The sequence below is a fragment of the Dromiciops gliroides genome, chromosome 1 (assembly GCF_019393635.1).
Source record: "Dromiciops gliroides isolate mDroGli1 chromosome 1, mDroGli1.pri, whole genome shotgun sequence".
Taxonomy (NCBI): Eukaryota; Metazoa; Chordata; class Mammalia; order Microbiotheria; family Microbiotheriidae; genus Dromiciops; species Dromiciops gliroides.
Genome location: NC_057861.1, coordinates 304,358,934 through 304,384,857, shown reverse-complemented (window position 1 = coordinate 304,384,857; position 25,924 = coordinate 304,358,934). Strand labels below are relative to the sequence as shown.

The following is a 25,924-nucleotide window of genomic DNA, read 5'->3' as shown; positions in this document are numbered from 1 at the left end:
TAGAATAAAACGTGACACCTCTTTGAGAACAAGTCTGAGAAGTAAATCTCAAATCAGTAATATCTCCATGTTTTGGGGGTTTTTTTATCTCCATATTTTTAAGGCTGTATGATCCTTTCTTGGCTCACCTAGTTAAGGTGGAGAGCCTTAGAGCAAGTCACACTTTTAGCATCCTGAGAATAATAAGTTTGGTGTCATATTCTTCTCGGGAAACCTTGAATTAGATGAGAAATACTCTGATAAATTGGCATTATTGAGTTACTTGGCATTATTGGATTAATGGATTTGAAAATTGAGTTTACATTTACAAGATTAAATAGGCTATGTTGAAGAATCACTTTCTCCTCCTTGGCTTACTCTTAGTGACTGACCCTTAACCCAAAGTGGGAAAACCAAATTACTTTGGAATCGTCTCCATTCATTCAAGTCTGTGCTTACCAGCATGAGAGAAAGGGAAGGGAGAAGATTTTGGGGGACCTTATTGTTATTTGATTTTTGTAAACCTTACCATAAAAGAACCATGTGGCATATGCATATATGTGAAAGTGCATATATGTGTGTGTGTGTGTATAATTAAAGAGAATTATGTTTTTGGAAATTTTTTAAAATTGTGCATTATCCCCTTGGAGGGACATTGGATATTTCTAATCCAGGATAGTTTGCATAAAGAAGGTGCTTAATAAATGTTTGTTGGATTAAATCACTGCTATAGATTAATTTCATTCTTTATTATACTCTATTTACCTTAGCAGCACAATAAGTTTATCACTTTTTAGGTTACTCTGGTGCTGGTTCTAGCTCTAAATATGATCCATTATCTTAGATGTTGAAGGTTGAGTTGACACCAAGTAATATTCATTGCAGAATTCTCTTTAAAAAATATAAATGCAAATAGTTCCATTAAAGCCCTATTTACTTTTCTTCTATGACTAATGGACATACCTATTCCCATTGCTGAATCATCTTCTTTTCCTTTCTACACAACCACCACTAGACAATTAGCTATTAAAACCATTTTGAGGAAATATTTATTGATATTCAAGCCTAGCTTTGAAGAAATTTGGGCAGATAATGATTAAAAGATACTAGCCTTAAACTTAAGTTCCCTGTCTTCTTCTGAAAATGGCTTTTTGTAATCAAATATGTCTTTATCAAGAAAGAAGTTATGTTAGTTCTAAAATTTAAAAAGCAACATATACAAAAATCTATTCTGCTATGGAAATTACTAGCTTGATTCAATAATACATTTACCTCAGACTCCTTATCAAATATTTTAAGAGCTTGGAACCAAAAAGTTGTCATTTATAGTCTAGAGAGGTTTGAGTTTATGTTCTAGGGGATTTCCTGGTTAATATTAGTGGAAGTGTGACTTGAAGATTTGTTAACTCTTTGAAGATTTTTTGGTTTAGGGATGAAATTAAGAATGTTAATAAATTTGGGGGAAAAGCAACAATTCAATTCAATGTCCAGGGGATTACACTGCACTAAAAGACAGAACTGGATTCTTGTTCTGGCACTTAGTAAATGCTAAATGAATGCTGTTGTCTTGCTTTGTCTCTGTCTCTTACTGTTCATATAATTTTAAGCAACTTCCTTAAATTATCAAAGCATTGGTTTCTTTCTCTTAAAAAAAAAAAGAAGAAGAAGAAAGGGGGCAGCTAGGTGGCACAGTAAATAAAGTACCAGCCCTGGATTCAGGAGGGCCTGAGTTCAAATGTGACCTCAGACACTTGACACTTACTAGCTGTGTGACCCTGGGCAAGTCACTTAATCCTCATTGTCCTTCACAAAGAAGAAGAAGAAGAAGAAGAAGAGAAGAAAATCAATATGATACCCGCTTTTCCTATTTCACAGGATTTTTATGTCAATTGAGATAATGTAGGTAAAAGAGTTTTGTTTGTTTTACAAAGGATTATACAAAAATAAGGTAGTACAATTATTTTTCAACAGAATGCCTTCTTTAGTGATCAGGAAAATTATGCTTCCAAGATCTTAATCAGTCTGAGAAGTTTTGTTTTGTTTTGATTTAAAGCTATGGGAGTTTTAAATGTATTAGTCAAACTAAGAGGAATGAATTACATAGGTGTAACCCCCTCAAAAAACAAAACAAAACAAAACAAAAACTTGACCAATATATGGTAGAAGCAAAGAAAAATGTATTTCTTAATTCAAGTTCATGTTCATCATGTTCATGCCTGGTGTTGAGAAAAGGGGAAGGGAATGAGTTAATATACCTTCCACTATGTGCCAGGCATTGTGCTGTTTTACAAATATTATCTCATTTGATCCTCACAACAACCCTGTGAGGTAAATACTGTTATTAATTCCATTTTTCAGATGAGGAAACTGAGGCAAGCAGAGCTTCCACACAGTAAGCATCTGTGGTTTGATTTGAACTCGGGTCTTCCTGACTCTGGGACAAGATTTTATCTCCTGTGCCACTTAGCACACGTTAGGGGGCTCCAACAACAAAAATAAAGGGTGGACCTGAGCAGAAGCTCCTCTAAAATATTACATGGGAAATGGATACTCCTTCCCCTGTCTAAGATAATGATATTGGAGAAAAGAAGAGGTAACACTCAGAGCCAGCTTAGCATGCTGCCTCCCCTTAACCTTGTTTTAAGGAACCATCCATAATAACCAGGGCCTTACTAGAAGAGAAAACATTTTCTTTCCCTTTTGTGAACATACATTGCCCAAAAAACCTCTGGGCTTCCTGGAATTTTGTTAACCATTTTGACAGTCATTTCCAGAACCATAATTCCAAGCAATAAAATATCCCTTGGGAGAAACTGATACAGCTGAGCATTCGATGTCTATTGAGGGGAAACTTATCTTTTAGAAAATAAAATGAGTGAATAATCATTAATTTGCTATCCATAGTACAGTGGGGAAAAATACCACTGGACTGAGAGTCCTAGCTTCTAATTTTGTGTCTGCCACTAACTAACTTTATGACATTGAATGAATCATTGAATCTTTTCTGAATTTCAGCTAATCACTTGAGGCCTTTTGAGTCTGTAGCTTTTTTAATGGTCTGGCAATTTTTAATGATTCCAAATCCAGTAAGGAACACTTTTTATATTTTTACTTAGTTCTTGTTGTTCGGTCATTTTTCAGTCATGTCCTACTTTTCGTGACCCTCATTTAAGGGTTCTCTTGGCAAAGATACTGGAGGGGTTTGCTTTTGCCTTCCCCAGCTCATTTTTATTAATGAGGAAACTGAGGCAGATAGGGTTAAGTAACTTGCCATGGGTCACACAACTAGTAAGTGTGTGAAAGCAGATTTGAACTCAGGAAGATTAGCTTTCCTGACTTGAGGCCTGGTCTTCAATCCACTGTACTACCTAGCTGCCCACTTAGTTCTTTCATGCCCCCGTTTTGAGATTTTGCTCCCTTCTTAACCACCTTTTCATAGGTGGCCAGGTGGTGAAGTTTGATAGAGGGTTAGGCCTGTAGTCAGGCAGACCTGAATTCAAATTTGGCCTCAGACACTTAACTACCTATGTGATCCTGGGCTAGTCACTTAACCTCCATTTACCTCAGTTTCCTCATCTGTAAAATGAGGTTAATAATAGCATCTGTTATTGTGAGGCTCAAATGAGATATTTATAAAAAGTGCTTAACATAGTGCCTAGCATATAGTAGGTACTTAATAAATGCCTATTTCCTTCCACCTTCCTTTTTTTTTTTTTTAAGTGAGGCAATTGGGGTTAAGTGACTTGTCCAGGGTCACACAGCTAGTAAGTGTTAAGTGTCTGAGGCCGGATTTGAACTCAGGTACTCCTGACTCCAGGGCCGGTGCTCTATCCACTGCGCCACCTAGCTGCCCCCTCCTTCCACCTTCTTAAAATCCTTCATTTCCTTCAAATCTCAGTTTAGGTTATACTTCTTCTTGGAGTCTTTCCTAATTGCCTCAGTTGGAACTGCTGTCTTCCTCATGAAATTACTTTGTATTTATTACTATATGTGTTGTATCTCCCTAGAAGAAAGTTAGTTACCTGAGGGTAAAGACTATTTTGTTTTTGCCTTTTAATTCTATTGGACTTATCGTGGTGCTTAAATAAATGCTTTTTGAGTTAAATTGATAGTGAACCTGCCTTACTTCTAGAATTTCTGAATTTCTATTACCCATTATAGCCATTGAAATTAGCTACAACTTTTACTCATCTTTCCCTAGCATGCTATATAAGCCCTTACATATACAAATAAATATACTACCACTTATAATATAATTAGTATTCAAGAATTTGAAATGTAGTGGTCACATGAGGAATCCCTAACAAGCATACTGATTTTATTTTAACCCTTTTTTGATAGCTAGATTTCCAAAACATATATACCTTCCTGTTTTCATATACAAAGTAAATTAAATATAATTAACCTTTTCTTGATAACCTAAGATCATTCTGATCAGTTATAGTTTATAGAATTGGGTGATTTGGAATTCAATTTGTATTAAAACTAGTCAGAGATGTGGATGTTAGACTTTTCTTATTCTGCATTATAATTACAGATTATTACATAATTCTGTTTGCCATTAACAACTTACTTGACTGTAAATGTGAATTCCACAAGAGCAAGGACCATGTCTTCATGATATTTGACTCCTTTTAATACATAGCAAAGTGATTCTCTCACAGCATATCCTTAATAACTAATTAATGTGAATTAATTCTTAGCCAAAATGTTTTTCCTTTTTTAAATTCTAAACATAAAAACATCAAAAGAGCATTTCCATATGTACATACACATATTTCCATTTTCATTTTCATATACACAACTTTTTGCATATTTCCATAATTCACAAAAAACACATTCCATATCAAACCATCATGAATCTCTATTTTATACAACTTAACTTAAAAAATGTATAATAAATTCTTCACCTTTATTTTGGGGGGGGGTGTCAGGGTTGGGGCAATAAGGGTTAAGTGACTTGCCCATGGTCACACAGCTAGTAAATGTCCAATATCTAAGGCTGGATTTGAACTCAGGTCCTCCTGAATCCAGGGCTGGTGCTTTATGCACTGTACCACCCAGATGCTCCCTTACTTTCAAACTGTATTTCTTTTTTAAGTGCTTCTCCTCATATTTCCTTCAGTTCTCTTTTGTGCATTTAAAAAAAAAATGGTTACATGGCCTTTTTTTTTTTTTTCTGAGGGTGGGGGCATCCCTTTTTCTTAGCCAGAATTTTGACTTAGATGCCAAATTTTTACTGTAAAGACAGACTGTTGTATTGGGAGGAATGCTGGATTTGAATTCAGAAAGCCTATGTTGGAATACCAGCTCTGAGACTATACTTATTTCCCTGGTGAGCCTGAGCAAGTCACTGCCCCTATGGAGTTTCCTTGATGTGTAGTAAAGAGGGGTTTGCACCATGTTTAAGACCCTTCGTAACTCTAAGTCTTGTGAATTCACTGTCATGATAAAACCCAAATTTCTGGTTCATTTTTGTCATTTCATTGCTAAGAGCAGACTAAAGAATATATATCTTCTTGACCTCCTGGCCAGTGCTTATAAGAGAATCCCACCCCACCCCTTTTTTTTTACACAAATAATTATTATTTCAAAAGCTGAACTCTGTTTGCCTAAGATATTTTATTTCCCTCAATAATATCATCTGCATCATCTTAATCTTTCTGTTTAGCAATACTCAAAATGTATTTGAATTTAATGTCATTAACTATTATAACTCATCAGTCAGGGTAAATCTTTTCACTGCCTCATTGACTTGAATGTCACAGGGAAATAGCACATCTTGTAGCCATTTGGAACATTTCCAATGAAGATTGTTAAATCCAGGCTGCATTTTCATAAGTACAAATATGAGTGCAAGCCTTTCGTCTTCAGTTAACTTTTAGTTTCATTGTCGTTTAGTTTTCAGTCATATCTGACTCTTCATGACCCCTTTTGGGGTTTTCTTGGCAAAGATATGGGAGTATTTTGCTATTTCTTTCCCTAGCTCATTTTATAGATGAGGAAACTGAGGTAAACAGTGACTTGCAAAAAATGACCTGCCCAATGTCACACAGTTAGTAAGTGTCTGAGGCTAGATTTGAACTCAGGTACTCCAGGCCTGGCACTCTATCTGCTGTACCACCTAGCTGCCCTAATTTCATTAAAAGGCTAGATATTTGAGCATTATGAATACCCTCATAGTTTTACCATCTTGGTCCATTTTTTAAATGTGCCTTATTTTCTTGGAGGGTTCTAGGGTAATATGACTTCATTATAGACAACTGAAAGTAAAACATTGTTTACAGACCACTCAAAAATAGAACAGTTGCTTATCTGCATTGGTAAAGAGAGTTCTTCACTGAGAGTCCCCTACACTACTAAAATTATAGCTCTAGATTGAGCCTCCCTACCCCATCCCAACCCAAAGGGCTACCTCCTCTTAAAAGAAGTAACCCACATTGATTTCTTATCTTCTTCTTAAAGTATAAACTTCTTGAGAGAAAGAACGAAATTTTGCATCAGGACTCCCTAGTATCTAGCCTACGTGATACACAATTAAAACCTTTAATCTTTGCTGATAGTGGAGCATGAGGCTAGTGGATTACTTGAGTACAAGGGTTCTTATCTACAGTGGGCTAAGTCTATCTGGTATCTGTGCTAAGGCTGATGCTAATATGGTGAGACCTGGGGAACAAGGGACTAAGAGGCTTTCCTTAAGCAGAACCTTCCCAGGTTGGAAAAACAACATTCCAAAGCTTCAGTGCCTGTCAATATTGGGATTAAGCTTGCTCACTGCAATTCTAGCACAGGCAGAAAGGGGACACAGTTTCAAAAAAAAAAAAAAGTCTATTGAATGCATGAATGTGAACTGAATCTTTCATTACATCCTTTATTCAGTCATTTCACGACTCCGTTTGGGTTTTTATTGGCAGAAACACTGGAGTGGTTTGCCATTTCCTTCTCCAGCTCATTTTACAGAATATGAAACCGAGGCAAACAAGATTAAGTGACTTGTCCAGGATCACACAGCTAGGAAGTGTCTGAGTCCAGATTTGAATTCAAGAAGGGTGGGTCTTCCTGACTCTCCAGGCCTGGCACTCTATCAGCTGTGCCACCCAGCTGCCCTTTCATCATCCTTAAGGGATACCAAAATATTTCAGGGAGTTTAAACTGTGAAATTTAGAGGAAGTGATTTTTTTCCCTCTGCATTTTTTTCTATTTTCTTATTTAGGTAATTTTTATAATTACTGAGTATACTTAAGTATGAAATATTGTATAAATTGGTTATGACAACATAAAAGCTTTATTTTTAATCATGTTGATTCTGTGATATAGAGGTATAATTTGTGCATTTGGGTGTTTCAGTTTTAATTATACACTCATTCACATGACCATATTTATACCAGTTTCTGCTTCTCAGATTTCATTCATTTAGCACACTTAATTTTAGACTTCTTTGATGGTTTAAGTTAACAGATTAATATTTGTAGACAAATTTATTGATTTATCTTTGCTGCAGTTGTGAAAATATATGTTTTCCTTACATATTGTTGTGTGGATCAATACTATCAACTCTAATTCAGAGTCCAATAATTGGGAAGCTGTATTAATTGGGATGTGGACTCTGCTTCAGTTCACCCATTTCCCGTGTATCTGAAATGGTTGTGAACAAAATTAGTATTTTTAAAAGATCATAAAGAAAATATGTGATCTAGTTAAAAGAAATACTATTTTAAACAATTTTAATATACTCATTTACTAATAGCATACCATCAATTGTGATTCATTGATTTATGTAGGGCCCTTTCTTTTGTAGGATTAAAATACTTTTTTGTTATGAATTAATTGGGGTAAATTGGGATATCGTGAATTCTTCCTTTTCCCCCAAAATTTCAATGTCAGATTTTTCAGTAATATACTAGACTTTCCTCCTTTATCCTTATTTAATCATAAAATCATAGAAATTTAAGGGAGGGGAGGAGCCATAGAAGTTATATTATCCAATTCTCTCATTTTACACATATATAAACTGAGTCCCAGAGAGGGTAAATGACCATTGAAATCAATAAATATTCATCAATAAACACTTATTAAGCACCTACTATGTGTCAGACTTTGTGCTAAGCACTGGGGATACAAAAAGAAGCAAAAGACATTCCCTACCCATAAGGAGCTTACATATATATAACAGCAGGAGTGGGGGAAGAAAAAAAAATTGTAAGTCAGATACCAAACTCATTAGGGAAAGACTGGGAATCACCGGGGCGGGGTGGGGGTGGGGGGTCCAAAGGCAGTAGCTACCAGGAATTTGATTGGGTGGTAGGTATCAGTAGCATGGAGCTCAGAGGAGTGTTGGGTCATTGAATGATGGGAGAGAACCTGGTAATGGCGGTGGAGAACAAGGAGTATTTCAACTCCCCCATCTTGACCAGGGAGCCAAGGAGAATGAGTGAAGGTGAAGCCAGTACAAGAAAGAATGGCTAGAGAGTCTGTGTTGTCAAGGGGAATCCAGATTTCAGTGACAGCTTATAGGTTGAAGGAGTAGGAGAGGAATAGATTTAAGGTGAAGTAAAGTTTGTTGCATATGGAGCAGGCATTCTAGAGAGCACATAGGAAAGGATATGTGCAATTAGGATGAAACTTTGTGGTAGAAGTGTTGAGGGGGATGGGAATGAGGAATTGGGTATTAAGGGGTGTGGAATGGGTTTTTGGATGATGATCTACAGGAGTTCAGAATCACTGGGATGTGAAGGGTTTGACCAGGCATGAAATGTTCATTACTGAGTGGAGGGCACCACTCCTCTACTGTCAAAGGAAAGGTGCAGCAGGGGATAGGAAGCCTGAAATCAATGGGAAGATTGCTCTTCTTTGCACTGGATGTTCTCCACATTCCAGTTGGGTTGGCAGCAGGAAGTAGAAGGATACTTGTTGCCTCTTTAATTATTTGCAATATTTTCGAATAGTAACTTGAGCCCACATAGTATAATGGATATAGTGCTGGATTGAGAGTTGGGAAATCCTAGATTCAAGACTCTCCTCTGACACTGAGTACTTATATGAAGATGGAAAAGTAATTTAATCTTTGAGTACCAGTTCCCCCATTTCTTAAATGGGAGTTATAAGATAACACAGTTATTTTGAGGTTCATATGAGACAGTATATGTATTTTCAAGCTTTAAATTACTATGTAACTGTCACTTATGATACATCTTTGTAGTTGGCCTTATAACTTTTAGATATGATGCTGTTTTTTGTAAGGTTACACAAAGAAGTATTCTGTGATTTATCATTTCTGTTGTAGTTTTATTGATTTTTTTAGTGTCTCCTTGGCATCCAGGGTCAAATTACTTAATCTCAACTTTATCTCAGTTTCCTGATATATAAAAATAATGTTTTTGACTCAGTGACCTCTAAGGTCCTTTCAAGTCTCTCCCTGTAAACCTGGGACCTGATGCCTTATCTTCATACTGTTTTCAAGAACATGTCCACAAGCCAATTGTTTTCCAGTTGAAAGACAATGATTGATTGTCATTATTGTTACGCTTACAAATTCTACTTCCAAAGTTTGAACTTATTCTGATAGCAAATTAAGGGCTTTTGGCTTCCACTCTTTTTTGTGCTCTAAATTTTAAGTGGAATTTTCTCCATGAGAACATGTAACTGTGATATGGGGTAATAATTCATCATATTTGGTGACAAGCCAACTGTTAATGTTTATTTAAGATAAAGAACCTGGATAGGAGAGGAGGGAAGAATATATTCAGAAATCAAAGTGATTTTAAAAACAAATGATATCAATAAGATTTTAGAAGTAAATGAGCTGAAAAGATTGCCTTGGGACAGAAAGAGAGCAGAAGCCAAACAATGATCCCAGTTGCTGTTTCTTTGCCAAAAATGTTGATCCTTCATCGATAATCTCTCCAAAGAAGAAATTCAGGCACAGTGACTACTGTACCCCTGGAAAGTAAAAGGACAATCCTTTAGTCATTGAATCTTAGGATGTAGGTCCAAACCAACAATGTGCTGGATATAAGGGGGAAAAAATGAACAATACATATGAAGACATGGGTCAAATAAACAAAGGTATGAAAGAAACAGACATTAAAAGAGCTCAGAAGTATTACAGCATTTGTATTTGCCCAAGGAACAGGACATCAAGGTTAGAGTATGGCAAAACCTATGAGGTGACAACTTACCTGAGAAGATGATGTTAGAGCAGCTAGGTCATAGAACAAGTGGTCAACCTTGGGAAAAAGCTGCAGGGGAACCATTGGTAGATACATTAAACAGATAAATAATGATTCCAGAGAAAGCAAGATGGAAGAAAATTTGACTTTGTGGACAGTATCCTCAGGAACATAGAAACATGATTCTACACATGGGCCATGTGATTAATTTCCAGAACAAGCAAATAAGTCATATCACTCAGAAGGCTGATAATAACAAAGATCATATTAATATTGCTAACAGCAGAGCAAAGAAATTCATTAAGAGCTAAAAATGTTACTACCCTCATCTTGGAATTTCTTTCATCTATTACTTCCTCCAGTTTCTCCTAATTCATTTGCTTTTTAGAAAATAAAAGAAATTTGTTTTGTTGGGGATTTTTAAATTCCTTTGCACCAGCTTATTCTTAGCAAAGACATTTGGAGAATGGGTCTAAAGAGTGAAACAGACCCCAGTTATTTGTTTTCCAATTCTTAAGTTCTTCCCTCATGAGAAGATAGCTATATACTGAGTTTTCCTTGTATGATCTTTTCATCAATCATAGGTTGAGGAAGTATTTTTAAGGGTTTCACTCCCTTAATATTGCTTTACATCTTCCTTGTTCAGTTGAGCAGACTCATTTCTTTCAAGATTTTTAAGCATTCCCAAAGACAGCAATGGAGGAGGGGAAGGTGTTGGTGTATATGTAGGGGAGGATTTTTCTTTGGGGGTGGGGTTAATGTCATTATTTCTTGTAAACCCTATGCCTTGCACATATGTGTCTGTCACATAATTGGTGCTTAATAAATATTTGTTCACTGATCGGATTGATTATAATAGCAAAAATTCCACAGGCCTGTTTAAGGTTTTAAAACTATAATTGGGTTCATTTCCAATTTGAATTAAGGATGTTCAAGAATGGGCTGCTTCTGACATAACTTACTTTGTGAGGGCAGCTAGGTGGTGCAGTGGATAAAGCACTGGCCCTGAATTCAGAAGGACCTGAGTTCAAATACAGCCTCAGACACTTGACACTTACCAGCTGTGTGACCCTGGGCAAGTCACTTAACCCTCATTGCCCCACCCCACCCCCCCAAAAACATAACTTACTTTGTAACCCTAGGCAAGTCATTTAATGTTTTGGGGGCTCCAGGAGACTCCCTAAACTGTAAGTTTCAGAACAGTTGTGCATCTACTTTGTTAAAGAGGGTTTATTCATAGAGGGCTCTATGGAACCACAAGTCCAGACTTCCTTTCCTCCCCACCCCCGCAACAAACAAGGCTTAAGTAAATAAGACCATCTAAAATAAAAATTATTTTGAAGAACTGGTTGTAAGATGTTGATAAATGATGAAAACTTCCTTTTTAAGTTCCAAAATAGATAGTGGAGGATGAGGCTAGTGGATTACTTGAGTACAAGGGTTCTTATCTACAGTGGGCTATGTCTGTCTGGTATCTGTGCTAAGGCTAATGCTAATATGGTGAGACCTGGGAAACAAGGGACTAAGAGGCTTTCCTTAAACAGAACCTTCCCAGGTTGGAAAAACAACATTCCAAAGCTTCAGATATTAAGTTTTGGAACTTAAAAAGAAGTTTTCATCCTTTATCAACATCTTACAATCTGTTCTTCCAAATAATTTTTCCTATAAAATAACTTAATTTTTCTCTAAATGATTGCTATGTGATCCAAGTTCTTGCTGTATTTTCCAGGAGCACTTTGCAAAAGTTTATAATTTAAAAGAAAAAAAAGTATTAATAACACCTTGTCCCCATTAGAAGCCCGAAAACTCATTACCCTCTGTATTTGATGCCATTGATTTGAGAAACTGCACATAATTCTCAGATTAATCATCTTTGTTTCTTCAAAGCCAAGTTGACAAAATTAATATGTATAAAGTGAATTTAAGTTTACCTTTAAAAGGTTATGATGACATATATGTTGGTCTTTCAATATATGTTTTATTGATGAAGATGCTACTGTTAATCCTTACTCTTTTCACCCCATGACTTTTATCTCTATTTCCACAATTCCCAGTGAAATGTCCTCTGAGTCGGATAACAACATCAGACAGATAAATCAAGAGGCAGCACATAGACGTTTCCGTTCCCGACGACATATTAGTGAAGATTTAGAACCTGAACCCGCAGAAGGTGGCGATGTCTCTGAAGTATGTAGTGTCATTCCTGACATCTTTCATCAACTTTGTGTATCCCACTTTTGGTGTCTTAAGGGTGGTTTTATGTTTTACACGTTTTCAGTAAATTTTGTTTGTAAATCCAAGATAATATCCTCATAGCCAGTTGATCGCTCGTGTGGTTATTAATGTTAGTAATCCAGAATTACACACTTTTATGACCTATGTCTGACATATATGTGTTGGTGCAATGTTATAAGAGGGAATGATTTTCTATGACATTCATACAAAGAATGCACAAATTTAGAGATTATTTTCAAGTTTTGGTGGTATGTTGTGTTTTTTTCAAAGTCTAGGACAATTCACCTTTATTTAGGCAAATTAAATAGAAACATACTTTTCACTTTGGGGAGATTGAAGTTTCCAACTTGGAGTAGAATGGAGACATAGGTTTCTTATTCAACTGTTTGCAATAGCTTGGGAAATTGTTGTCAACAATAAATATAATTGTTGGATATCACTTATTTATTTAGCATTCTAGTCTGTCTTAATGTTACCTGCACCTGGAACATTTAATTAAAATTTTGTAACTATAAACATATGCTACATTTCAGCCAAGATCTCTATTCTCTGTTATCAGCTGTTTACATTTTAGACAGCCACATCATTTATAGGCATTTGCTACTTCAGAAAATATATTTTAATAATGAAAAAATCAGAAAAAGAAGAGCCAGTACTTTATTGATAAACTTAATGAGATATGTTCTTGTTTACTCTATTAATGCTTCTGTAAATATTAATATTGTTAAAGGCAGAGCTGCTAAATTTTTCTAAATATTTATGAAAAAAAGTTATACCTTTTTGAGCCATTTTCTTTGATCTCTTTATTTTTAAATTTGGAAATGAAAGAATTCCTTTAAGAATTGTTCATTTCTTTTGCCCAACTGCCTATGGAGTTTTCGTTCAAATGATAAAGTGATTCCTCTATTACTTCAGTTTTTAAATGGATTCTGTTCTGAGGATTTTCCCTCTCAGTACTAGTATATTATGGTTAATTCAGTAAATCACCTTATAGTCAAGACCTCTTAAAATTTAAATCAATGGGGAAATGACACAAACCAAAATCCCATCTCTAGAGCATTTACAATAATTTCTCATTTCTTATAAGCCTTGGGAAACCATTTCAGAGGAAGTGAATATAACCGGAGACTCTCTTAGTCTGGTCTTACCACCACCTCCTGCTTCTCCAGTATCTCGGACCAGTCCTCAAGAACTGTCAGAGGAATTGAACAGAAGACTTCAGATCACTCCGGATTCCAATGGGGAACAATTCAGTTCTTTGATTGTAAGCAGTAGTATTTATAGAAACAGAGATGGAACAAATTTTTATTTTTGCAGTTGGTTATTTTGACTTAGGTAAAATTGTTTATGTGTGAATATTTTAGACTTTAGCAATTAAATAATAACCAGATTTTCCCTGTCACTGGCATTAATCTGCTGTTTGCCCAAGTTAACCTTCTCCCATAAGGGTCAGGAGCAAACTTTAATTCTTTCAATCTTAAATAAGTTACTGTTTTTTAACCCTTCCCTTGCCAATTAGCTCTTACTACTTTAATCGTTTTCACTGTTAGGACTTCTTTCCTTTGGCCTGAATTCCTTAAGCCTCAGCAATCATGAGATAGTATGCCAGATTATGACTTAGAAGATCTGTGTCTGGGTTCCTCTATCTGTTAGAAAGAAATTCTCAAACATGACTAATTCACCTTTAATGAATGATGCAAATTTGCATTGCATTATCAAACTTGTGTGCATGATCAGATGAGCTCTGAATATTCCTGACTTTCTGTGAACCCAAGATATCCTATCTGGACATAGATCTTATGGCACAGAAATTGTTCCTCTGGCAGGGAAACATAGGGAGAGATCCAGGTTTGGGGTGGAGAAGAAGAAAACATGCCAGTCTCCAGAGGTCAGATGTACATTCACATATGAAAAGACCTTTGCTGCCCCAGGAGAGTCAGAAATGCCTCCCTCCCTAGTAGCATAGGCAGCCCTGCGAGGCTTGCTCAGGGTGAATGTTTCTCTAGATGTGCCTTTAATAGGAAAGACTTTTTTTTTTAATGATTTGATGTTTAGAACCTCAGATTTAGAGCTAGAAGTGACTTCTGAGTCCATCTACTATAATTTTTCTATTTTATATATGAGGAAACTCCAACCTATAGAGGTTCGGTGACTTGCCTAAAGACATACTAGGTGCTAAGTAGCAGAAGTGGACTTGGTGGCTAGCCCCTCTATGTCCAGAGCCAAATGCTCTTTCCATTGCAGCACTCTGCCTCTTTTATGTCCAATATAATTTCTCATGATTAACAGAAATCATTAATTCTTTTTATCTCAGTTTTATGAATAATATACTCATGAAATACTCAGGAGGAATCCTATGTAAATGTGGGGAAATAGGGCATTTGTTCTGTAACCAGGTAGTTATTAAAAATATGAGCCAAGCTTACCACAAAGTATAGAATTCCCCACCCAAATAGCTTAACATATTAGGAAATAGCCCTAGGCACTTAACCTTAGGATTACAGCTTTCCTTTTTTTTTTTTTAAATTTAGTACACCCCATTTCTGTGAAGAAGACAGACAAAAATGTGAATCTAAAAATACTGTCTCCAATTGCTAATATGGTTCTTCCTTTTAGTTCAATTCTACAAACATTTGAGTGCCTATAGTTTTTGTAAGATATTATGTAGGGGGCAGCTAGGTGGTGCAGTAGATAAATAAATCACTGGCCCTGGATTCAGGAGGACCTGAGTTAAAATCCAGCCTCAGACACTTGACACATACTAGCTGTGTGACCCTGGGCAAGTCACTTCACCCTCATTGCCCCACCCCACTCCCCCCCCCCCCAAAAATCAACCAAACATTTTTAGGGTACTGATAGAAATAGTAAAAATGAATAAAACACTCCCTTTCCTCAAGCCACTTATATTCTAGGATGGGAGTAGATAAATGGCTTCCAAAGAAATATAACTGGGAGAAGAGTAGAAACTTCTATGAAAGAGATGTCAAAGGAAGGAAGAAGTTTTTGTGGCAGCATGGCATCTGGGAAGGTTTATCTCAAGGTTGTTAGGAGGATCAAGTGAGATGATCATTGTACTTGGGGCATAGTAAGCACTATGTAAATGTTAGTTATTATTATAATTATTCTTTGGAAAAGGTGGTTGGGGTTTGGAAGATTGAGCAATTTTTCAGAGAAAACACCATTCTAGCCATAAGGACCATGTGAGCAAATGGTTGGAGGCTAAAAGCACAGGAAAAGGAGTAATGTGAGATACAGCTGGAAATGGTATATTGAAGCCAAATTATGAAGGACATTAAATTCTAAGCAAAGAAACCTAGATTTATTGTTGGCACTTGGAACCATTTAAATTTTTTGGTTGATGAAATATCAGTGTCTTGACTGGTGAAAGATAATTAGAACTTCAGTGGGAAGATTAACTTAGAAGAAGTATTAGATGGGTTGGGAAGAGGAGAGACAAGAGCCATGGAGACCAGTTAGAAGACTATTATAGTCTAGGCAAGAGATAATGAATAGAGGTTTGAATTCGGGTGGTAAAAGTAGGAATTGAGAGGATTGGATAAATCCAAAGTATATCAAAGAATTAGAATTGATTGGATTTGCAAGATAATAGAATATAAGGGACATTACAATTAAAATAATTACAAGAGACACCAGTTTGGGGCAAGCATATTATCAGTTTATTAATCTCTACCCATAAGAGATTGACAAAACATCTCCCTAGCATCTCATGAGAGAGAGAGAGAGAGAGAGAGAGAGAGGCAGACAGACTGAGAGAGAGCATGAGTGAGCATGGCTACTTTTCAGGGTTTTATGCCTTTGGTTAATGTAATTAAAGGTAGATTACATCAGGTCAGAAGAACTGAAATGTCCCCTTGATTCAGGATAATATCTCCCTATGGTAATCAATCCAAAGAATTTGGATCCTACCCAGACTGAACCAGTAGTCCTGAGGGGGACAGTAAGTCTGACTGACAGCAAGCAACAAGAAGGGGAAGCTGGATTTCCCCATATACTGGTCATCAATAATTATTGCCTCATGGGGTAAGGAAAAGAGTCCGATGAGTACCCTGATAGTTGACATCTACCATCTGGGAGAAACGATGGTGCTGTTAATTGAAACAGGGAAGTCAAAAGTAGGAATAGGCTTTAGGGCAAGTTGAGTGCCATTTTGGAGATGATGAATTTATAAATTTAATAGGGTATCTATGTCTGGTAAGGAGTTGAGAATGTGGGTTTAGAGCTCCAAAAAAAGGTCAGTGCTGGAAATGATGGATTAAGAGTCATACAGATAAAGTAATAATGGGATCCATCCGTGGGAAGATAGGCAATCACCTAAAGCTAATGTAGAAAGAAAAGTGACTTCTTTTTACCCAAAGTTTAAATTCCTTGGGGAGCTGTCTTCTAGGATCCTGCTAAGAGCATTTGGCAGCAGAAGATATGGGGTTCACAGAGTCTATACATTTTGAGGTGGTACTGGTCCTGGAGAGGAGAAGTAGAAGCAGCAGGGCACATCACATATGGGGTCCCTAAATTGCATGAACCCACAGCGACGTTCAGAAAATCCTGCAATTTCATATTGAAGTTAGGACTGTTTTTATAAAGGGGAAATACCATTGAGATAGATACATGCAAATTAAAATTTAGTACCAGAGGGACAGGGAAAGGATATTGCATAGCTTAGAAACACTGCTGAAATTGGATACTGTTGTTATGGAAACAAAATAAGTGACAAAGCTATACATTAGGACCTAAAAAACATAGATATGCCCAGTATTCTGCAAAGAACCTGCAACAGTTAAATACCTTTATTATACCTAATGCAAAACACAGTAGTAATTTTATGCAGTTAATGTTAAAATAGCCATCCTTGCTGGTTATGTTAAAAATAATAACTGCATTTACTAATAAAATATCATTTAGCTCTATGGCTGCTATTTCTCCAAATCTGATAAAAATCGTTTTCTCCAAAGAAGAAGAGCTTCTCAGAAAAAGAGCATGGAGACCCATCTTCTCTAGCTTGCCTACTACTCTGATGCCATTTTATTTCAATCCATGTTCCAGGGATATTTGAATAGCATTTACTCAGGAATCTACATCCCCATGAAAAATTTACCTTCACAGCCATGTGGGTTTATTTATAATTATAAAAAATTTGAAGAATTGTAAGTGTTTTAAATCTCAATCACAGATATATCCATTTGTACTGAGGCAGTCAAGTTATTGCCATATGGAAGGAATGAACAAAATCAAGATGATGCTAAGAAGTGGGTAGTGGACATGTATCATTACTTTAGAGAATGTATGGTTTCATTAGCATGAGTACTTCTTCCAATAAGACAAATCATGAGCTCTCCTTCATAGAATTTCATGAGTATGCTGTGACCAGTGGAATTCATCCCTTGATGTTAAATCTACTGATAATAAATACATCTGGAGTTAACTAGTTTGAACCTTGGATGAAAGGGCCCATTATATCTGTCTTCAAAGACTTACAGCTTGATAGAACTTACTGGATTTTACTTTCTACTGGTCTTGCATTTGAGAACCTAGGGTTACATCCATGCTATGATGAAATATATGAGATTAGGAATTAAATAGATGGAAATAAAAATGAATATAATATGATATACACAGAGTCAGCATGGCAGAGGGAATAGATTGCTAGATTTTGAATAAGAAAATCTTGGGATCAAATTCAACTTTTGACACTAACTAGCTATATTGGTGTAACCTCTAAGCCTCAAGCTAATCCCTAGGATTTATCTCCTAATGTATAGACAGAGTGAAATCTTCATTGTTGGAATATGTTCCTACACCAAAGAAATTACAGCTTTTTGACTACTTAGGTATATATACCTTATACTTACATTTTATACACATGCACACACACACATTGACATAGATTGCTTGCCACTGTTTAGGTGGCCATCATATAAGAAATTCTTGTATCCATTGACCAAGTGAATTTGGTCAATATTTCTTTTGCCATTTAAAATTAGCTTACCTTGTGAACAGAACACTACATGGCAAATTGTCTAGCACAGGCAACATTTTCCATATCATTCTGAGTTTTTTTTCCCTTTTTTTCTTTTTTCTTTTTTTTTTCCTGAGATTTGCTGAGTTTTCTCAGAGACTAGGATTAAGAATCCTTGATTTGTGAAAGTTAAGATAGTTATTTGTGTTCTTCACAAAGACTACAATTAACCCTTTGTTTTGTCTGGTGCTTTATGTATTGTAAGCATTCATTGAATGTTATACATCATCATACATCACTGTTTTCTTTCTCATTTTCTTTATCTTTCCTTTCCCATTATGGTTTATATCTTCCCTAAAAAGTTTGCATACCAGAATAGTGTACTACTTGCTTTTCAAGTTAGTTTTAAATGGAAGATTGAAATGCAAATGTGACCTATTTATTGTCCTTTTATTTCCTGGACTCTTTTCCCTACTTTTTTGTAGTTAATTCTAACTAGGGCCCAACCGTGAGACCATCTGGATAAAAATGTTGAGATTAAAAAAGGAAGGTGAATTTGTTTTAAATATTTTTCTTGGAAAGATGGTGGTTTCTTCTTGACTGCCCTTCATTTTATAATAGTAGCAGAAAAGTAGTGTAAAGAAAACAAAATTCATTCTGCTTTCAGTGAAAGGATTGAATGATTTTGTAAATGATCAGGCTTTTTTTTTTTCTTTTTTTTTTTTTAATTCATGGATTTGACAGCTTATATTTTGTCTTATTCTTCCAGCAAAGAGAACCTTCTTCAAGACTGAGGTCCTGCAGTGTGACAGATGCAGTTGCTGAACAAGCTCATCTACCACCGGTAAACTTAAGCTAATTTTTAGTTGTTAAATAATATATTATAACTTATTTGAAATCCTCCCTTATATCTAAAAGGCAGCTTTATTTTTTTTTTCCTGGGCAGGTGGGTATTCTTAACCTGCTGTGCATATCCACATTTTTAAAAAAGAAAAGAAAAATTCATAGTCCCATCTGTGAACAAAATATGAAAGCCTGCTTTTCTCTGATTACAGTCATAAGTGAAGGGCACATCAACTCCCCTCTCCGACTTCAAATTACCTCATCTTAAAGGTGAAGCATTTGAAATAGATTATCTCAACACATGATCCTCTTAGTCCAATTTAATACCAATTCTTACTCATCTGCTTATAGTTTTAACAAAAAAGCAATTTACTAGCAGTGAACAGTAATAATTCCTTTTAGTTTCAAGAGTCACTTAGATCAAAAATATAGATAAGAAAGAGGGGATGTGCTCATTTGAACATTTATTCTGAATTGACATTGTTATATACCACTTTTTCATGTTCCATTACCAAAATAATTATATCCACTATCTGAATTTTTTTTTAACGAGGATTTACTCTTAAGGTCTACAGTAACACCTTTTTTTTTTTTTAAAGTCAGCAGTGTCTTAGACTATCTTCTCTTATTGTCCAGTAAAGCCCAGGAACCATCTCAAGGCAGCTATCCTAAACCAAAGAATTGACCATAATTTAACACGTGACCCACTATTTTTGGCAAATTTAAATTAACACATTTTTGCCTTTGTAACCCCAGTACCTAGCAGAAGTGTCTTTATATATAGTAGATGCTTAATAAATGTTGTTTTAAATGTGATTGAAGTAGAATTAGCAACATTTAGTGCATGCGTATATATGTGCTTATACTTGAATTGCTTTGGGGAAGCATTTTGGCTAAGCATGAAAATGATAGAATACACGCAGATTTCCTCTTCTGAAGTTGAAGTTTAGCCTTTTTAATTTGTTATTTGGCCCTAAGAGAGTTTGTTTTTTACACCAAACAAAAATACTATACTCTTCTGATTTTATTAAATTTGAATGAGTTTTAATAAAGAAATATGAGCAATTATATTTTCTGAATCTATAAAGGATATCTTCCATCAATATGCATTTTTATGGAATTCATGAGAAGTGTTTTTGAAGTAGTCCATTCATCAGAATAACCAATAATTGGCTTCACTCTTCATATATGCTTATGGTGATCTACATTCTTCATCAGACATGATTAACCTGTGCTCTTTACTGACCTATAATTGATTCCATAGTGTTAAACTTCCTTTGTTTATTGTTTGGTCAGTTTTAAGTGATTTTTGAGCCTAGAGTAGATACACACACACACACACACACACACACACACACGATGAAATAGTGATCCAGTCAAATGAATGGCCATAATAGCAGATTAATTAGTGGCTTAAACCTCATTTGGTGGTGGATAACAAGGCTGGTAAGAATACAGGGTTGATGAATGTCTTTCTAAAATGATTTGGGTATAGGCCCATTTTGGTAAACTTTGATGAACTCTTGGGGTTCTTTTCAACCTAATAATACATTGATTCTCTTTAATGAATTAATAACACTTCTTTTTCTGTTGTAAGATCAAATTATATTTTATTTTTGAAAGGGCTCACCTTCCTGGAAGCTGCAGTATGGGAACTTCAAGTATGCCCACACACTTGATATTTTTCTCTGCTTTCTCAAGCTTTGTACTCACTGATCATCAGTGGCCAAACACTGATACTGTCAGGACAAAGAATTCATTAATTCTTTCTGGTGGGGACTAAGAACATCTAAGAAGACTTAATTATTTGGTATTTGTTTGTTTAAAGAGAAAAATGAAATCATTCCTATTCTGATTAGTGGTCAGTTGGGAATGTATTCATTAACTCAAAAACACTTATCTGCTTAGTTCTGTTTGGTTGTTGGTAATTAAAAAGGGAAAAATTCACATTCCTCTTTCTACACTAGTTATCAGTGATTGCTCGCTTGATTTTTCTTCTGGACAAGATTGATTTAACAGGATTCTGATCTTGGGGCTTAATTGTCTCAATGACCCACACATAGCTGTGATTCCTGATTCATGGAATATGAAAATCCCCTACATGAACACTTTTAACTGACCTAAACTATGATTTCACAGCAGAGTGCCCCAACTAGGAGAGCCCGTTCGTCAACTGTCACTGGTGGTGAAGAACCAACGGTAATGCTGTTCTTTATCAGACACTAGCTACAAGTATATTTGGGTTGGTTTTAAAGTCTTATATGAGGGTTGATTTTTCCTTTGCCTTTTTAAACAACATTGACTTCAGTGTGTTCTTAAAAATGTATATATTTCTTATTTTTAATCCTTTGATTAACTGAATAAACCTATTCTATCTTTAGCAAAATATAAGGTACTGGGATAATAGGAATTTGTATTACTTTTCCATGCAACTACTCTCACTATTTAAAAAAATTAACATTTACCATATTTTTGTCTATTACTTTTTGTTGTTGGTTGTTTATTTTTTTCCTTCTTAAAATTCCAATTTAATCTAGTGCCTGGCATTACTCTGTGAACTTAGTCAATATTTATTGATTTGATAATCCATCAGTGGAACTATATCTATGAAATCAGAACTTATATAGCAAACTTATCCACATGGATTTTTCTTTCTGCAAATTTCTGGGTTCATATTCCTTTATTGCTTCAGATATATCTAGAAGACCTTTTTCTGACGTAAGTTGTGTATTTGAGGAAAACAAATTAGTCTTATCTATGGGATGTTAATGATTTGAAAAGCAGTCAAGTTGAAATGTTGATATTTAAAGCTCACCATGTGCAAGAAAAAAAGTCATTGAAATCAAAATAATTTATGCCATCAAGTTGCATGAAATGTAGGAGAGAGCTTTATCATATAAAGCAGAAATAGGGGAGAGAGGGGGAGGAAAGGGAGAGAAAAGAAGGGAAGAGAGATAAGAGGGGGGGAGGGAGAGAGGAAAGGAGAAAGGAGGAGAGAAAAAGAGAGAGAAATCATCAGTAAATGGTCAACCTGCTGCTTCTTAGTAGTTATGTTGTTTTTCTATTAAAATTGATCTTGGTTTTCCTGTTGTGAATCTTGCCCAGTTCACATGCTGTATCTTGGAATGAATGTAGTTATGTAGTTGAGATGGACTTTAGATCACATTTTGAAATAATTTTAATGAAAAATTCACATCAGCCAGCAATTTTCACTTATTACCTGACTTTGGAAATCCCTCGTCATTGTTGAAATAGTGCTATCATTTTGGATTGCACTGAATGATAAATATATGGGAAGAATTAAAGTTCCAGAGTTTAAGAGGCAACACTTGGAAGGCTAATCAAGGCAGTGAAGTATCCCATCAGTAGTTTACACCAGAGTTATACCTCTCATGCTTCCCTGCTTTGACCCATGGTGCCCCATTAGACCTTGGTAAGGAAAAGGGCAAAATCTGTGCATGCATCACAGTTTACATAAAGAAGCATGTGATAGAGTGGTCAAACAATTTGGGGGGGGGCGTTTTACCCACATGCCACTTGAAGTCTTTCCTTGTCCATGAATAATTTCCAATTTCCCAGAACACAAACAGGACAAGTATATTGCATTTGTTATGAACTTAAGTGATATGTTCATAGGAGACAACCTATTGAACTATTTATATCTACAACTTATCTTTTTAATATTCATACATGTTTAACCTGTTTATGATTCATATATTCATACTATCTTTAGTATTCCTTTTTTTACTTATTCCATTTGTCAGCATGGTTCACATACTTGTCATTTTTAATTGCTAAATAGTGTAGCGTAATGTGTTTATTGTACCGTAGTCTGCATAGATAGCACTGTTATAGAGGATTCAGATTGTTTCCAGGTTTTTTAATATTGTTTTCAAAAGATGTTTTTTCCCCTACTTAAATACACTTATAAGGCTTCCATGTCTGTTTGAACCAGAAGGTAACAATTTTTCATGTCTAAAACAAGAACGATCTATAGTGTAAGAATCTCTAGCACCTCACTTGCCTCAGCAGTGGAGTCCCAAAGTAATTTGTTCCTCTTTAACAGCTTTGTCACTAACAGACAGTTGCTAAACCTCATTATCAGACTAGGAAAAAGTCTTTTTCTTGAAAGTGGAAGAGAGCCCTTGGGGCACAGCATATAGACCCACAAAACACTGTACTCATTGTTCTAACACCTATTTTGCAGTGGAAAGAGTATTGGCCTCTGAAAACATCTAAACGTGTTAAATTTCTTTACATCTCTTTGCTTCATTTTTCTCTTCTGTAAAGCAGGCTAAGTAATGATTGTGCCACCGACATCCCAGCATTGTTGTTATTATCACATGACGTAATGTAGGAAAAAGCATATCATTATCATAAAGCACTACATTAATAGAAATGGCATTTCAAATAAAAAAGGACTTTGAGAGCATCAGATCTGCTTTTTCTCCTTTAAATTATTTTCTTTTTTTAAGGTTCAATAGTTTTATTAATAATTGTTCAAAATAAAAGGTCTAAAGGAACCCTCAGGCCTACATGGTTAAGTGATTTTGACTTGTGGACAAGACACAATTTTTAATGGTATCAGTTTACAATATAGGGCCTTTCTGTGAGACAGTAGAAACAATTGTTCTAAACATACTCTTTTATGTTTATAAAGTGCTTTGTGATCTTTTAGAATGATTATGGTCAGCCAATAAACATTTATTAAGTGACTACTTTGTGCAGGCCACTGTGGATGTAAAAGGAGGCAAAAGATAATACTGGCCCTCAAGAAGTTCACAATGTAATGGGGGAGAAAATAGGATTTCCACTTTGGCCTGGAAAAAAGGAATCTTGCATTTATTAATCTTTGATTATATGCCAGGTCCTGTATTAAGTAATTTATGAATATTATCTTATTTGATCCTCACAACAGCCCTAGGAGGCATTTTACAGTTGAGGAAACTTAGATAGACAGAGGTTAAGTGACTTTACCAGGGTCACACAGCTAGGATGTGTCTTTGGCTATATTTGAACTCAGATCTTCCTCACTCCAGGCCTAACATTCTATCCACTGCCTTGCCTAACTTGTTGGGTACAAACTTACCTCAGTTCCGGAAAGTAGCAATAGAAGATATTATTTCTCCCATGATTTTGTTCAGATCAGCTAATTGAATTTCAAAGAAGTTTATGTCATTTGACTCTGGTTACAGAGCTAAATTGGTGAAGTTGAGTGCAGATCCCAAGTCTTGACTTCTTGTCAAGAGAAGTGGCATATCATTGTGGACAGAGCAGTATATTTGGAGTCAGGAAGACTTTAATTTAAATCTGGCCCCAGACATTGATTGACTGTGACACCCTGAGTCTCTGCCTCTTTATGCATAAAATGGGAATAATAATAGCACCTATACACCAGGATTGTTGTGAGAAGCAAATGAGAGAATATATGTAAAGTATGTTACCAACTTTAATATGCTCTAATAACTTAGCATTCATATTATTATTATACCATGGACAATAATATCATCATACCATGGAACTATAGGAGAGAAAGAGACAGGTGTTTTATCCTGTCATGAACGTTTAAGGTGCTAGAACTCACTTGCATGCCAGAAATATAACAACAATGTGCTGGCATTTGAGACAATCTTGAAAAATCCCTGGTGTGCTCAAGTAGGGACACTAGATTTTTAAATCTAAAAGGATCTTAAAGATCACCTCCTCCAACCCCATCATTTTACAAATGAAGAAATTATGAGTCAGAGAGGTCACACTGACTTGCTGAAGAGCATGATTGTTACCTGGGCCAGTGTTCACACACTTTCAGCATCCTTTCCATTATAACAATATCTTCTTTGGGGAGCATATTGTAACTTTTGTTTGACTTCATAATCGATTTTTAAAAATTTTGCCTAAATTCAACTATTATGCAATTGTAATTGATGGGTATGGCATCATCAAGCACTATAGTATAAGGTATTCAGCCTGAGAGATGGAAAAATTGTGAAATACCACATTAAAACAACCTGTTAGCAGTTGTTAACTTCCTTCTCAAAGACCATTTAGGAAAGTAGTTTTTAACAACAGAAGGATGAAACATTAGCAATCTCTTTGTCAAATGATAGCAACTATACTTGTACTTATTCTTCCTTTCCTGACTTTGTTTAAAGTCTGAATTGTGTTCTGATTGACCACCTTGTGGGGAGAGTATCACATGGCTCTGTGTCCTGGATTGGCATCACAGGTTAACCTATTTCCAAGATAGCCAATTATTTCAGGAAAATCATTTAATTTAAAGGTGTTAGACTCTCCAAATTCATTTCACATCATTAGGAATATTGAGCATTTTATTAAAGGTCAGTGTTTCCAACCAACCTTTGATTTAATATATTTTGAAACACTATATAAATATTAGTTATGATTTATTATTCTCCTTAGAGGTAGGGGGACAAAGTCCATAAGTAAGATTGTCCTGGTAGCTAGTCTCATGTCTAGATCACTGAACAAGGCATCTTTTATTCAGCTTCCAGTTCTAATAGAGACAGTTTTGTGTCATAAGAGGAGATTTGTCATGGAGTCTCAGAATCTGGGGGTCTGGGATCTTGAGACTTACTAAACATGTGACTGGGCAAGTCATTTTTTCTCCTTATCTATAACATAGAGACGATTATAATCACACTACTTAACCTTTTGGGGTTGTAATGCCCAAAGCCCTTTAATCTCTTAGTTGTTACTGCTATTG

At 35.6% G+C, this 25,924-nt stretch overlaps 1 protein-coding gene across 8 annotated transcripts in view; it reads left to right on the top strand.

The window, feature by feature from the left end:
- Positions 1 to 25,924, top strand: part of NEDD4L (NEDD4 like E3 ubiquitin protein ligase) — a 478,713-nt gene that overhangs the window by 374,814 nt on the left and 77,975 nt on the right. For 5 of the 8 annotated variants that reach the window (XM_043980385.1, XM_043980391.1, XM_043980397.1 and 2 more), the window contains 3 exons: positions 12,203 to 12,335; positions 13,471 to 13,647; positions 19,127 to 19,201. In XM_043980385.1, the coding sequence (XP_043836320.1) occupies positions 12,203 to 12,335; positions 13,471 to 13,647; positions 19,127 to 19,201 (385 nt within the window). Of the gene's footprint in view, positions 1 to 12,202; positions 12,336 to 13,470; positions 13,648 to 19,126; positions 19,202 to 21,339; positions 21,400 to 25,924 lie in introns of all 8 variants that reach the window. The other 3 variants (XM_043980380.1, XM_043980369.1, XM_043980403.1) reach the window with 2 other exon arrangements.